General features: G+C 38.0%; 1 protein-coding gene across 6 annotated transcripts in view; it reads left to right on the plus strand.

Annotated features, from left to right (window-relative positions):
• OSBPL9 (oxysterol binding protein like 9) overlaps positions 1–14979 on the plus strand; it is a 66356-nt gene extending 51377 nt beyond the window's left edge. For 3 of the 6 annotated variants that reach the window (XM_086617482.1, XM_086617483.1, XM_086617480.1), the window contains 15 exons: positions 2451–2544; positions 3043–3144; positions 5394–5553; positions 6256–6368; positions 6621–6739; positions 8159–8244; positions 8482–8660; positions 10153–10230; positions 10498–10608; positions 10989–11052; positions 11161–11301; positions 12237–12315; positions 12689–12780; positions 13233–13368; positions 13472–14979. In XM_086617482.1, the coding sequence (XP_086473608.1) occupies positions 2451–2544; positions 3043–3144; positions 5394–5553; positions 6256–6368; positions 6621–6739; positions 8159–8244; positions 8482–8660; positions 10153–10230; positions 10498–10608; positions 10989–11052; positions 11161–11301; positions 12237–12315; positions 12689–12780; positions 13233–13368; positions 13472–13546 (1629 nt within the window). In that variant the 3' untranslated portion in view covers positions 13547–14979. Of the gene's footprint in view, positions 1–2450; positions 2545–3042; positions 3145–5393; positions 5554–6255; positions 6369–6620; positions 6740–8158; positions 8245–8481; positions 8661–10145; positions 10231–10497; positions 10609–10988; positions 11053–11160; positions 11302–12236; positions 12316–12688; positions 12781–13232; positions 13369–13471 lie in introns of those variants that run through there. The other 3 variants (XM_086617478.1, XM_086617479.1, XM_086617481.1) reach the window with 2 other exon arrangements.
• Positions 14980–15018: the final 39 nt, after the last annotated feature.

Raw genomic sequence — 15018 nt, forward strand, 5'->3', positions numbered from 1 at the left:
TAAAACATAACTCCGAAAATCATAGTGTGTTTTCATTACAGCTGACAGTAATTGCCAAGCTTTATTTGTCTTTCCATTATATGCAGCTTTAGCAGTATGATTTTCTGGTATGAACTTTGGAGTGAAGATGCACACACAGATTCTGGTTTCATGCTTATTGTAAATAAGAGAAGCGATTACCCTGTGGAGAGTCACGTAATTCAGATTTTAGTGTGATGGAACAGGTTCTGTTGCACGACCTGGAAAAGAAAGGTCGTGCAGCTAGACACTACCACAGTTCTGTGGCAGAGGAGGAATGCACAGTACACCTGCAACTCAGAAATTTCATACAAATATTACAACTTAACTCTAGTCCGAATTTGATTAATCACTATTTAGCCACTGTGGGCTGGCTTATATTGAGGAGGAAAAAAAATATTTCTTTAAGAAAATATTAGCCGATGCACCAGTGATTGTGAAGACTGAAATTTTGATGCTCTTGAGGTCAACGTTAGCTTGGGCTAAAGGTCAGGATTTCACTTTAAACTTAGGCAGGAATATGATCAATGTTTGATACCATGGTGGAATGATGGTCGTCTTGTTTCTATGTGGTTTTGTTACTGAACTCAGAGTCGGAAACTTTCAGGTCTGCCTTTGTATGTTTCTAAACCATGAAGGCATACCCCAAAATATCTAACAAGAAACTCCAGTTTATGTTGCAGTGTGGAGACTTAAACATTTAAGGATAAGGTGACAACCCTACATACAAAGTCAAAGTTACTTTGTTGGTTGTTTTTTTTTCTTTGTCACACCAGTGTTTCTTATCATCTGCATTAGTTTCCCTAAAAACTAGGGGAAATAAAGATAGCAGTAGCATCCTATGTATCATAGGACCATCTTGATTTTTACGTTTCTTAACTCTGAAAATGGGATCATGATTTTAAACTGTGAAATATGTGGGACAGGGACCTACCTGTGTTGCATGCATAATTGCACAAGTAGTTCAAGTAATTCGTAAGGGGCGTTGATGTTTTCCTGCAATACAGTGGAGTAACAGTATATGTACTGGATTATTAATTTATATGCTAGTTACTAACACCAATGAAAATGTAGAAGGCAATTTTTATGCCTTTTTTTAAAACAGGATTTTTTTTTAAAGATGAACAGGGAATAATAGTTTTGTTTTCAATTAAATAAATCCTGTGCTAAAGAAAAAAAACATTGCTGCTTCACTGATTTTTAATGTAGGATAAAGCTCAGTGTTACAGTTAACCAGGAAAGGAGACAAGAAAGAAGTCTTCCTTTTGTAGGAAAATAGGAGGAGGAAGGTTAAAATGACCCTGTTACCCTCAGTCTACATGCAAATAGAAATTAATAGACTAAAGGGAGGGAAGAACAATTGGAGATTCTCTTCTTTTTCTAATGTTTGAAATATGGATCTAAAAAGAGGATAGGAATAAACATAATGACTAAATTTAAAGGTAAAGCTCATCTACCTTTTTTAAAAGCAGAACTTTTTTAAAGTAGGTCTTGGTCTGTATGACCTTTTTGTGCTTGATACTCTTCAACTTAAGCACAGTAGCAAGATTTCCTAGCAACTCGAGGCAAAGATTTTCACAGTTCTGACATAGATGAATGGTTTTAAGTTGCAGGGTGTTTGGGAAAGGATTTTATGTGCTTTTTATCCATTTAACAACCCTGGAAATGTAGAAGTTCTGGTTCTGGTATGTAAACATGTATAACAAATGATGCTTAGATGATAACAAAGTTACAGGCCAGTGAGGCAAGACAAAATCATCCTAGTTAGGATTAAAAGACATTGTAATTTAGATTTCCAAGAGGCTTGTTGTGTAAAAGCCAAGAATATATATCGAAGTCAATGACTCTTGCGAGTGTCAAGTTGAATTGGTGCTTCATTTTCAAAGTGCCCATGTTCATAATGAGATTGAAATGTCCTCTACTGGAGACGCTCTGAAAACTGTCAGCTTGCGTTGCAAAGAGCTTTGGCAACAAAGCTGCTTCATGGCTGTAAGCATGCTGATGATTCTTAATTTATGGGTTGACTTACTATAGTCTAGACAAATTATTTTGGGGAAAAAAAAAGTTGTTTAAAAAATACAGATTACTTGTCCTATTTTTTGCCAGATAATTTGTGTCTAACCTTCTACTTTTGGCATGCAATATTTATTAATGGACATTGGAAAGAATACCAGAAGTTACAACTTGAAATAAGAAATTTTTATGGGACAATTCAGATCTGTAGCAAATTCAGTTTAGTGTAAAGAATTAAAGTATTACCACTTTGAAAGTATTTCTCGTGTTCTCAACTGTCAATTTGTGTTTCACTTTCTCTCTTAGGAATTTGCTATCTTGCATTTGGGCATTTCTTGTGTTCACAGTTCTCTTGCTATCTGTGCTTTATTATTTTTTTTTAATTCAGAAAAAATGTGCTTTTGTTTCTTTTCTCTCAGAGCACTATCAACCCTGTCGACGCAGTATATCAGCCCAGTCCTTTGGAACAGTCGGTGATCAGCACAATGCCTTCCCAAGCTGTTATACCTCCAGGTATGGTGTACAGAGAGAACCTCCGCAGAAATGTTCATGAGCAGAGCAGGATGCAACTGCAAACTAGATGGAAGGGCTGCATCATGGTGGACAGCTTCTGTCTCACATATGCAGTACAGTTGCATGCTGGGCTTAGTGGTGCACAGGCAGGGAAGGGAGTGGGAGGCATGGAGCTTCCTCAGCCATCAGGTATATCTGCCTCCAGTTCTGTGGATAGGCTGATATGTTTTACTTGCTCTAAATTAAACTATAATTTTCAGAAGAGAGAAATGCTTTCTAGCTGACTGACTGCAATTTTTTAAATGCCGTCTTTGCTTAGCAATAAAAAAGAGCTAGATAACAGTGATGGAATCATGTTTTTCTGTCTGAATGGCTTTTATAGAAAAGGATTTCATTTTGAAGATGAGGTGAAATAATGTGGAATCTCCTTCCCAGCAAAAGTATAATTCTCATATTTAAATGTGACTTTTGGGTTTAACATATCAAAATATCCCCTAGAACCTGCTCAGTTGTGCAAGTCAGAGCAGCGACCTTCGTCTTTGCCAGTGGGACCTGTAGTAGCATCGCTTGGAAATCAGACTCCAACACCAAATAGTACAGGTACAGTTCTGTGTAACTGTCTTATTGAAGTACAAGAAAACAGAACCTAAATATATACTGTCTGTAACTTAATGTAATTAGCTATTAAGATAACGTCGTATTGGCCTACATCTTGCTTTTAATCAACACATATTTCAGTGTGGTGTTAAAAATCAATTACTCAGCTCTTTTTCCCTCCTATGTATACATAATAGATAGATAGGAGTATTTCCAGCATGCTTTCTTGTCTCCATCATTACAATCTTGCAGTGACCGGCACAAGAACTTTGCAGTTACTACATCATGTGTGATCTTTGGGTTTTTTAATTCATTGATTCCCCTGCTTTCCCCCTTAAATAATAGCATTCATTGGGCTTTTTAAAACTACAACAGGTGCTTTGAAGCGAAGTTGCTATAATGTGTATGAAGTTGCTATAGCTATGGGTTTACAATTCCTGTAATATTTTGAAGTTTGTTTGGTTTTTTTAAAACCATAGCTACATACTTAACATAGATTTTTATTGATCTGTCTACAATGACTGTTACTTCCTGATCAGTTGTATTGATTATATTGTCCAATCACGCTGAAACTCAGATCCCTCCCAAGGTTTTTTCTAAGCTTGTGGGTAAATGATTCTGTCGTTACTTTATTACCACTTTTCCTTCCCAGAACACCAGCATGTGATTTAAACAGTGCTTGCCCCGATCTGGAAGATGAAGAATACCCCTGCTGGCTTTTTGTCCTGACAGAAAGTTCCTTTTTTCAGTCTTACTTTGTGCATCTCATCTTCTAGTTAGTTTCTGATGATTGTTGTTTATATAAAACCTTAGCTTGCCTACTAACCTCTGTTGTGACTTAAGCTTCTGCAAAAGGTCTGTGTCAGTGTTAACCTGGTTTGTCTTTATTGCTATGACTCTTTTGAAAAACTATGAGTTAGTGGTAAGACAGGATTCATGTAATCCAATTTATAAACTGTATTCATTAGATCGATGGTTTGGGTAAGTAGAATACAAGTTGAGTGAAATTCGGCTGGACTGCCAGGCCAGAGGCTTGGCCATCAGCTGTGTGAGGTCCAAATGGCACCCAAGAGACTGCTGATATTTCTCAGGGCTTGATTCTAGGTCCAATACTGCTTAACATCTTAGATAACCAAGGTGCAGACCTTGCCAAATTAGGGAGAACAATGGATAGGAGAGGACTGCCAGTCAGAGAGGCTGTGACCAGCTGGGGAAGTGGACGGAGAGAAACTTCATGTAGTTTGGTGAAGGCAAGTGCAAAGTCCTCCACCCCCCTGCAGTGGGCATAGACAGCCTTCAGCCTGCGCTGCTGCATGGAGTGAACTGCCTTTTGGCAGAAGAGGAGTCAGGGTTCTTGGTGAGCAACAAGTGGAACACGAGACAGCAGCGCGGGGGTGAAGGCTTTGCTGCGTACGGGGCTGCGTTAGTGAGAGTGCAAAGAGCAGATTAGGAGAAGTGTTTGTTCTTCACTACTTGGGATCTGTGAGACCACATCTCGAGTACTATGTGTAGTTTTGGGTTCTATAGTACAAAGACATGAACCACCGAGATTAGGAAGCTGAGATGTGCTTAGAGGCTGACAGAACTGGGTTTGCTCAGCCTTAGGGAGATCAAGCTAAAGAGGGATGTTACTGCTGTCTTCTGCCAACTGTTGAGATAGAATGAAGATAGAACTGGACTCCTCTTGGAGATGCACAGCAAAAGAATGAGGTGTTCAGCACAAATTGTAAGAAGGGGAATTCCAAGTAGATATTAGAAAATGTTTTGTTTTCTTAATGAGGGTTATCAAACTTTGAAATAGGTTCCCCAGAAAATGGAATCTTCATTTTGGGAGATATTTAAAACCTGACTAGGTGTGATCTTGAACAAACTGGTATAACTTTGAAGTTGTCATGTGCTCAAGCGAGGAGTTGGACCAGGTGACTTCCAGAGGTCCCTTCCAGCATAAATCATACTATGAATCTATGTTACTGGGAGGGGGAAAACATGTCCTTATACTTCAGTAATTTTGTTTTCTGTGTTCTTGATTTTCCTTATGATGTTTCTTTTGTTATCTGTTAAATAAAACTGAATATGAACCTGACTAGTGATCACTTTTAATTTTGTAAGATACCATACCTTCTGAGTTTGTATTGGTCTTCATTGACCAAGATTTGAACAATCTTATAAGTTAGAACTGATGGATTTTAAACTCATCTGTTTGTTTGTGTTTTGTTTTTTTTTTTAAATCTGTAATTTTTAATACTCCATAGGAAGTGGGCAGTCAGCACCTAGCAGCAGTCTCACCTCTCCAAGCCATGTCAACCTGTCTCCAAACACAGTCCCAGATTTTTCTTACTCAAGCAGTGAGGATGAATTCTATGATGCTGATGAATTCTATCAGAGCAGTTCTTCCCCAAAGCGATGTATGGAGTAAGTAGCTGAAAGCATGCAGTGTGTACTGAATACAGTTTTCATCTACAAGGGTATGGCTTGTCTGCTTGCAGAAGTTGGTTAAGCTAAATAAGCAAATAAGCCACGTTGGCTTTAAAAAAAAACAAAACAAAAATAAAGGTAGGGGGAGGCAAAAAAGCCACTCTGTGCAGCAGAGTAAGATTACCCCCTGCCCCAGCACAGTTACCTGTGAGGGATGCAGTTTCCTCATTTGCTCCTTCCCATTCCATCGAGTATATATGTTGACAAAACTCTAACATAAACCAAACTTGGGAAGCCACCAGCTCGGAGATTGAATCTGAGGCTGTGGTGTATTTCATATGCATTGGTAAATAGCCAATTCCTACTTACATTTACTAAAACATTTGAGTGCCTTTCCCCAAAATCTCTATTTACTGTTCTTTTTTATGAATCAGAACATTAATTTGAAGAGATGATACACATTTCAAAGAGGAATTAGTCAGCCGTTTTATGCCTTCAGGCGTTATTATCTTAGACTGCAGGCTTTCCCATTCGTTCAGCTACAGCTGATTTTAAGTTTTCTGTGAATTAGCATGCAGCACATATATTAATGTCCATCAGTAAACTGCTTAGGGAATTGATGTCTGTGTATACCAAATTATAATAATTTGCTCTGAATTACTTAATTGCGAATCGTGAGAATTTGTGACTCTTCTTCAGTTCTTCAGGGTCTGCTGCAGTCCTGACTCGGAGCAGCACAGGAAGTAGTCTGAAACGTCCAGATACCACAGAGTCCCTCAATTCTTCCATGTCTAATGGGACTAACGATGCTGGTAAGTGGACTGTGTGAACTTTCAGTAAGGAGCTCTTGATTGTTAATCTGTATGTAAACTGTGTCAATATATGTATGATCATACATAGGTGACAAGGTTTATCTGCTGTTTCTTTACTAATGGAAGATTGTTGAATTGTAGGATGTAAAAGCCTTAGTTTTATAAATAAGATCTTTTTGACAGCCAATAAATATGCTAATTAAATACAGTCTGAAGGTTTAGAGAAAAACAAAAATAATTTGTTTTTTGTAGATCTCTTTGATCCTCCTGATGATCGAGATGATGATGGGGAAGGAGAATCAGTGGAAGAACACAAGAGTGTTATTATGCATCTATTGTCACAAGTTAGATTAGGAATGGATCTAACAAAGGTAAACTTGTTGACTGTTCATGGGGAAGGGAGGGGAGTAAACCCTGAATTCTGTGTAAATCAATTCAATGTTAAAGTAATAATTTAACTCTATTTTTGTTCTAAGAGCTAGTTAAGCTAGAATCTCTCTAGCATGGTATTTTTTTAATTGGAGTTGTTACTGGGAGGGGGAAAATGAAGGCAGAATAAATATATCCAACTGCTAAAATCTGTTTGGGACAATAGTTTGCCGTGGAAAGTAGCTTGTTGTTCTCTTTGAACCTGGAGTACCTGTAAATTTGAGATAAGAGAAATGCTTTATGCAGTATTAACATTTATCCTGTCTTTAGCTTCCTAGAACAAAGATCTACAAGATCCCAGTGTATGGTGACATTCAGTAAGACATAAATAAAATAAAAAGGGAAATTAAGCATATAGTGAAATGCTTTGCTTAATTGAGATCTCGTTGAGTAAGTTGCTTGTGTATTTTAAAATGCTACATGTAGGTCTGGCAAGTAGAGAGTTGGATTTTCTGTCAGTGTGATTCATGTTGATGTCTGTCTTAAGGCTGAATGAACGGCGTTCTGAAGGTGTTGATCTTTCTAGGCAGCTTGGTTAAATTTAAACAATTCATTCCAGATTGAAAAAGAGTAGGACAGACCAATGCTATCATTAGTTTCCGTAAGTGGATGACTTTAAATTCCCAGTCTGGAATTAACAATAGACAGTAAAAAGATAAACTTTAAACTTTTCTGGAGAAATAGGCAGCAGTTCACAAGCAAAGGTTTCTGGCAGTTCTGAACAGGCATTCATCCAAAACGTGTCTGGTTTGAGAACTCCTGGAATAGTTGAAAATTACTGATATCGAGTTAAGCTGCCAAGAAGCATCATGGGTGTGCATCTTATCTGCATGACTTAAGTCAACAACAGCAATCAGCACCCCGTTCAGCAGTGGTCTGTACCGCACTGAAGCAGACGGCAGATCCGCAAGAACGGAATTTGCAAATGCTGTTGGGGAAGAAAAGTAGTAGGGAAGAGATTAACCATCATGGTAGCAAAGAGGCACATAAGATGATATGACTACATGGAATGAGATTTTGACTATAACTGAAAATCAACAGTGTACGTATAGGTGAAATTAAATAAATGTTACTATAATTAAGAAGAGCTTTTGATAAGCTCAGCCAAGTAGTTGGATATACTCTAAGTGGGACTAGAACATACGTAAGACACGAGACAGTTCCTCTTAAATCTTAGTTTTATAGAAGATGTCAACTGACCTGCTTGTGTCAGAACTCATTGGTAAGTTTGAGAACACAATCAGCTTACAGGGGCACGGAGCCTCGGGTGCTTTGTGTGCTATTTACAGTTGGTACGTAGAATGCTTTTGGGCAGGGTGTTAAAGGATCTTGATCTGTAAGAGTTGTTTTTCTCCATCTAGGTGGTTCTTCCAACTTTTATCCTGGAAAGAAGATCACTGTTGGAAATGTATGCTGACTTTTTTGCACATCCCGACTTATTTGTCAGGTATTTGATTTTTAAAGTGGAGCATTAACTGGTTCTGATCTGTTTATGGCCCTTGTGGGCTGCCAAAAGTAAGTTGGTAGTTTTGAAGAATATTGCTTGGGTTTTGATCCAAACTTGAAAAATAGCCAAACTTCTAGTTGTGAAACGGCCAAACATCCAAAAAGCTCTCCTGTATTTGAGGTATCTGCTTGTATTTCATTTTGCCTGTCCTTCTTTTCTCTCTTTTGGTCCATGTAGCATTAGTGACCAGAAGGATCCAAAGGAACGAATGGTGCAAGTGGTTAAATGGTACCTCTCAGCTTTTCATGCAGGAAGAAAAGGGTCAGTTGCTAAAAAGCCTTACAATCCCATTCTGGGCGAGATCTTCCGATGTCATTGGGTGTTGCCAGGCACTGAAGGTGAAGATGATATGGTGAGTTTCCTGTGGTGGTTTTTTTGGTGCCTAGAATGCAGGCGAGTAATTCACAAAGATTTATTGATTTACTGATGGAAACGTCACTTTTGCTACTGTGTTAAGTAGCAAAATCAACAAACTATGGCAATTTCTTAACTGATTTCCCCCCCTTCCTCCTTTTCTGTGGATGGAGGTTTAAAATATCTTGCCTAACAAAATTTGAGTTATTAGTTTTTTAAGAACTATTTGACATGTTGAAAGCGTTCACTTTTTTCCTGAACTATTTTGTAGCACTGAGTATGAATTCCTTTCTTTCCAAAGTTCTGATTTTTATTTTTTTTTAATAATTTATCTAAACTCTTGTATTTTTAACAGCAGGGTTTCTTTCCTCATTAAAGCCTAGAAAGCAGTGCAGTTTCTCCAGTATATTTAATTTTCCTTTTAAAATCTTTTTGTAGACTTTTCAAGTTTGGATTCTGAGCTTGGATAATATTTTAGTTGTACGTCTGTGTCTGACTGCTACTCTTCCTTTTGTACTTTCTTGGAGTATGTCTGGTGAAGTGAAGGACAGTAACAGTAGTGCCACTCTCGTAATCTGAAATCATCTACCAGTGTTATGAGCTTTTCTCTCACTTAACAAAGTTTCAGTGAGACTCAAGGATTAATGAGATTTAGGCAAGTGAACTGTAGTCAACACAGTGCCCCACTGGTTCTAGAGAAAAGCTGTAGCACTTGCAGTGCAGCCTGGTGTGGTTTTTTGTTGTTTTTTCTTTTTTTTTTTTTTAACACCTTATTCAGGCTTTTCAACTTGGGAACTTACAAAGGATGCTGTGGGAAGTGCTGTTTCTAGATGCTCCATATAGCCTCAGTGTAGTATATCTAAACGTGTGATTGTTCAGACGTAAAGCATGTCTTTTTCCCATTTCATTTGCTTCCCCCCATTTGTTTGCTAAAATCTTTCTCTTGTTTCTGAGGTGAATGTTTGGCCTCGTGTTTGCTCCATAAAGGCAATATTGGATTTGTGCTTCCATTGCTTCAAACAGTGAATTACACTTTTCATTATTTGCCACAGGGAATGAATATCGTGTCATGGTTTTGTTATACGTATAATCTGAGCATTATTAACATGCATATCAGACTTTCTCAGAAGCAAAACTTGAAAACTGTTTCTGCCACCTGCTTCTTATTAACTAATAAAAATTAAGTAAGTTTAAATATTATTTTATAGTTGGGTTTATACATGACTTTCAGTTTAACTGTTTTTCTTGGAGACATCTCCCCAAATACGTTTATACTTAAAAACAAGAGAGTAGAAACTCTGTTCTTCAGAAAGCATCATAGTTTCAGGAGTAAGGAGTTATTCCCCACCAAATTAGCAAACTGACAAATACGTTAAAATCACTGCAATACGTTTTTAGAAGCCTTTAAACATAGAAGCAATTTCTTTTGGAAGCATCCAGTGTTTTGTAAACAGTCAGTGATGAAAATCCTCTCTCCTGTCACACAGGAGCCAGTTTCAGAAGGACCAGTTCCTTGGGTCAGTAGAAGCAGTGTAACGTTTGTGGCAGAGCAGGTCTCTCATCATCCTCCAAGTAAGTTGACAATAACTTTGCTAATAGAGATGGCATCTGGATAGGAGCAACAGTAAAGTTAGCTCTTTGTTTAATTATTGGATTTACGTTTTCTTGCCAAATTTAAAAGCTGAAGGTTTTCTCTATAAACTATTTTTGTGAGAAACAAATTGCAAATTCTGTTGCCACGCTAAGTGTGAAGCACTTTGAGATACTTTCTGATAAATGAATTTGGAAATGATAGTATTAATGCCTTTTAATATATATTTTTAATATCTTTTTCTTCAGTTTCAGCATTTTACGCAGAGTGTTTTAGCAAGAGGATACAGTTCAATGCTCACATATGGACCAAGTCAAAATTCTTAGGAATGTCTATTGGGGTTCATAACATAGGGCAAGGTACGTCTGTGTAAGTTTAACAACAGAAGAGAAATTTACATTCTGCAACTAGAATTTTTACAGAAATTATTTAAAGTCATCCTATTGAACATTAGGAATGTTTGAAGTTATGTAACTAGAGCTTTTGTATGTAGGAATCGGAGATTCCTTCTGCACACTTGGTGGGCTGAAATCACTTAGGGCTCAGTTTTTTGTGTAAATACAGCCGCCCCTGCCCTCTCTAGAAGCTAGGTGTTCTCGGCACTGATGGAGAATAAGGCTCTTCACCTTTCCTTTTTATGGTACCTGTTTTTAACAAAGTGTTTCAGGAGATCATTATAAAATTTTTGCAGGGGTTTTGCTTAGTGTTTTTTAAATCTATTTTTATTTTTCTTTAATAGGGTGCGTCACATGCCTAGATTACGATGAACACTATATTTTGACCTTTCCCAATGGTTATGGAAGGCAAGTAAATGCTCTATTTGGTATTTTAATTTTTAATGCCTGGTAATATTTCATGCTTAATATGTCGGTTAAGAGGTTATGAATACATACATATATTTATAATTGCAGGTCTATTCTCACTGTGCCATGGATAGAACTTGGTGGAGAATGCAGTATTAATTGCTCAAAGACAGGTTATAACGCTTCCATCGTCTTCCACACAAAACCATTTTATGGAGGAAAGAAGCACAGAATTACAGCTGAAATTTTGTAAGCAGGTTTCTTCAGTTAATCTCACTTTTTCTCTGCTTAAATGCCGGCTGTGCTTTTTCAAGACTGTCAGGAGTGTAAAATACTGAAACAACACTACTCAATAACTTAGCTCACGACTGCCTGCCACAGGATGCCATTTTAAACTGTGAGAGGAAACCTGCACAGGCCCACGTCCTGCCTTGTCCTCCTTTAAAACGGTCTCAGCTGGTGACCAAAAGGAACTTAAATTTTCACTGCTGAGTTATCCAAAATGCCTTCATCATTACCCTTCCTAAAAATAAAAATACTGAATAAAAATACCTAAAACTACCTTGTAACACTGCTGCGTTCATAGCATGTCAGTTAAAGTGCTGCTGCAGACTTTTACCTATTTATCTGTACCTGTGGTTTGGTGGATTTTGGTTAGACCCTGTGCACATGCCCACAGCAGAGAATTCAGTGGAGATTCTCATCTTAGCTGGAGATCTGCTGCAATGTCAGTAAGTGGATGTTGACAAAATGAGGTCCATAACTAGGTTTTAAATCGCTTCTGGACACACATTGATAGATGTCATTTGTGAACTAGTGTCCGTGTTTCCCAGTAGTCTGGGGAAGAAGCTTTGAGTTTGTGAATTTTTTTTAAGTTTAAACACATCATTCTAAATCTGTTTTGAAAGCCAGTAACTAGTTTCCTAGACTCTAAACAGATACAGCCCTAGGGCAAGACCTGTCTTATCCTGGAACAGCACTTCCTTTTAACATTTACCCAGTTGAACTAATTCATACAAAACTTCTCACTTGTGAACAGAACCCTCATCTTTTCTGTATTGGTGATGGACATTTTAAGGGCTGATATAAAACAGACTTTACAGCAACTGGGATAAAGTTTTGATCCTTTAGGGTCTTTCAGTTGCTGTAGTACAACTGAGAAATGACTGTTTCTTTCTGTTTAGTTCTCCTAATGACAAGAAACCCTTCTGCTCAATTGAAGGAGAATGGAATGGTGTCATGTACGCAAAATACACAACAGGGGTAAAGCAGCTTTTTTTTCTTCTTTTTGCTTTTCACCAGAAATGGAAGATTGTGCTTAAATTGTATGTTGGTGCTTTTTTTGTGCTGTGTTTTTTTGTTGTATTTTTTTTTTGTTTTTTTAAAAAAAAAACACATTAATAGTCAGGAACTCCTATGAAGCGGCACAAGATCACAAGAATGCTTAATTTGGGCTAGAATTTACTTTGTTAATTTATTCTTAAGGTAACTTGATTTTTATACCAGGAGAAGAATCTAAAGAATTATATTTTTTCATGTATCTCCTGACAACCACTGTACTAGAGTGTGAGGGTATAGAAATTTTAAGTCTAGCTAAAGAACTTATTTTTATTTTTTTTTAAATCTCACTCTCTAGGAGAATGCTGTCTTTATAGATACCAAGAAAATGCCTACAATTAAGAAGAAGGTAAGGAAATTGGAGGACCAAGAAGACTTTGAGTCTCGCTGGTAAGAACTTTAGTTAAACGGGCAAAATAACTTTTTTTTCCCTTAGTTAAGATGCAAGTTTGCAGTACAGAGTCTGACTAATGATACGTGTAATCCATTCACTGCATGGATGAACTGTGCTCCTCAGTAGCCTGTGCTGCAGGACAGAACCAAGGTACAAGCAGGCTGGGGTTTTAACAGGGAAGAGGAGAACGTAGTTCTTGATCCCATCCTCAAAGGGACCAACTTTACCAGGGAGGTGCAGAGAGCTTCACTACGGCCTCCTCATTCCTGGCGACAGATGGTGCCGTTGTGGTTTAATATATATTGGGATTTTTTTCTGCCCTTTCAATAAGTGAGACTGACCTTAATTCAAACAAATACGGATGACTTAATAGCCAGTAATATGTTTCTACAACCCTGTAGCACTTTGCTTTTATAAAGCAGTCTCCATTCCCATTTCTTTTTTTAAGCTTATGGAAAGATGTAACCTACAACTTGAAAATTAGAGACATCGATGCAGCCACAGCTGCAAAGCATGCGCTTGAAGAAAGACAAAGAGCCGAAGCCAGAGCCAGAAAGGAGAATGAGACCTCATGGGAAACAAGGGTGAGCTTTATTTGTACAGTGTCAGTGCCCTCTAACCTGTAGCGTTTGTTCCTTTCCAGCTTAGTCATAAAAAGCTTACATCCGATTATTCCCTTTTTTCTAGTTATTCCATGAAGATGGAGAATGCTGGGTTTATGATGAGCCACTATTGAAACGACTTGCTGCCAGCAAACATTAAGTGGGTTATAAAACCAGAACACATTCAAGCCTTGGCTTAGCAAAGTTTACATCTGATACCAAGATAGTCATCAGTTATCACGTACGTACCGTCTGGAGAACCTGACCCCTCCAACTACAGTGGTTCCTATCTCAGGGATACTGGACTTACTGATGCAGATAAGCAATTACACGAAACAAGAAACGTCTTGGCTGTGCAGTAACTGACACTGGACTCTGCTATACAGGTAGTGTATTCCGGCTTCCAAGGCAGGCTGTTGGAGCCCTGTCACTGATGCTTCTAAAGCACGGAGGATCTGGGCCGAGAAGCAGATACACTTTGTATAACCACTGGGAAGGCCATGGCATTGGTATCAGTTGCATAATATTCCTGGGTCCTACGTATTTAAAAACCAAGAAACAAAATGCAAGACGTCATTTAAATCTAGCTAATGTTTGCAATGTGTAAATATGAGGATTCCTTTGATGGGACAATTTGTTAGAAAACGCTACGTCAATGTTATCTTCCACCTGTATGATAATCAATTCTTTTGGCATTTCAGTGTCTTGCCCAAAATAACTTTGTTATTTTGAGATTAAAATGTAACCATAGATAATTCCACTCAGTGCATCTTAAAGCTTCATAAAATAGATTTTTCAAACTTCTATTATGGACTTTTTATTTATTTCATAATAAACCTTTGCAGCAAGACTGTTTTTTTCAGCTGAGTGATGATCAATTGTTTTATGTGAAATGTATTAGTGGTATTTTTTCCCACTGGAATCCTTGCTGCTAAACCTACTTTGTAAAGTAGTTAGTTGATGAACTAGCGAAAGGAGCAGAATTTGCAGCACCCACGGTAGAATTTTTATGGAATCTACATCCAGCCCTGCTTCTATACTAGCCCACCAGCGCTTCAGGAATCTTTGCATTTCTGTGCTTCTGCTTGAAATTAAATAATGGTTGAGAAAGTAAGTAGCTATATGTAGCAATCAAACTGGTTTTCTTTCCACAGTTAAGTCTAGCTTTTATTCTATTTCATCTCAATTTTGTCTATGTTGCACATACAGGAAAACAGGATGGGGGAAGCAGTGTGAGATTGAAACTGTAGGCTTTTTTTTTTTCTTTCCTACCCACCCTGTGCCTCCTCCAGAACTGTGGAGCTTGAGCCTTTGAGGAGCTGTAACTGCTATTAAGCAACTGCTCCCGCACTGCAGGAATGACACACAAAACAAGGCACAGCCCACCACTTCAGACAGCTGGAGAGGAGAATGTGGCATCCTTCTGGTGGTGAGGGAAACTCCTTTCACTCCAGCTGGAAGTCAAGGCTGTGCCTATTCTTAATGAATTTGGGAGATTAACGAGAAAGGTTGGCTGGAAACTTACTTGAGGAAAGCTTCCTCTGTATCTGAAGGGATGTCTTCATCCCAGCTAACACTACAGCCCTGTTTTTATTAAAACAGGTTTGCAATGTTTATGTTGCAGAAAGCACC

This window comes from Tauraco erythrolophus, chromosome 10, assembly GCF_009769465.1.
Source record: "Tauraco erythrolophus isolate bTauEry1 chromosome 10, bTauEry1.pri, whole genome shotgun sequence".
In the NCBI taxonomy this organism is placed as follows: domain Eukaryota; kingdom Metazoa; phylum Chordata; class Aves; order Musophagiformes; family Musophagidae; genus Tauraco; species Tauraco erythrolophus.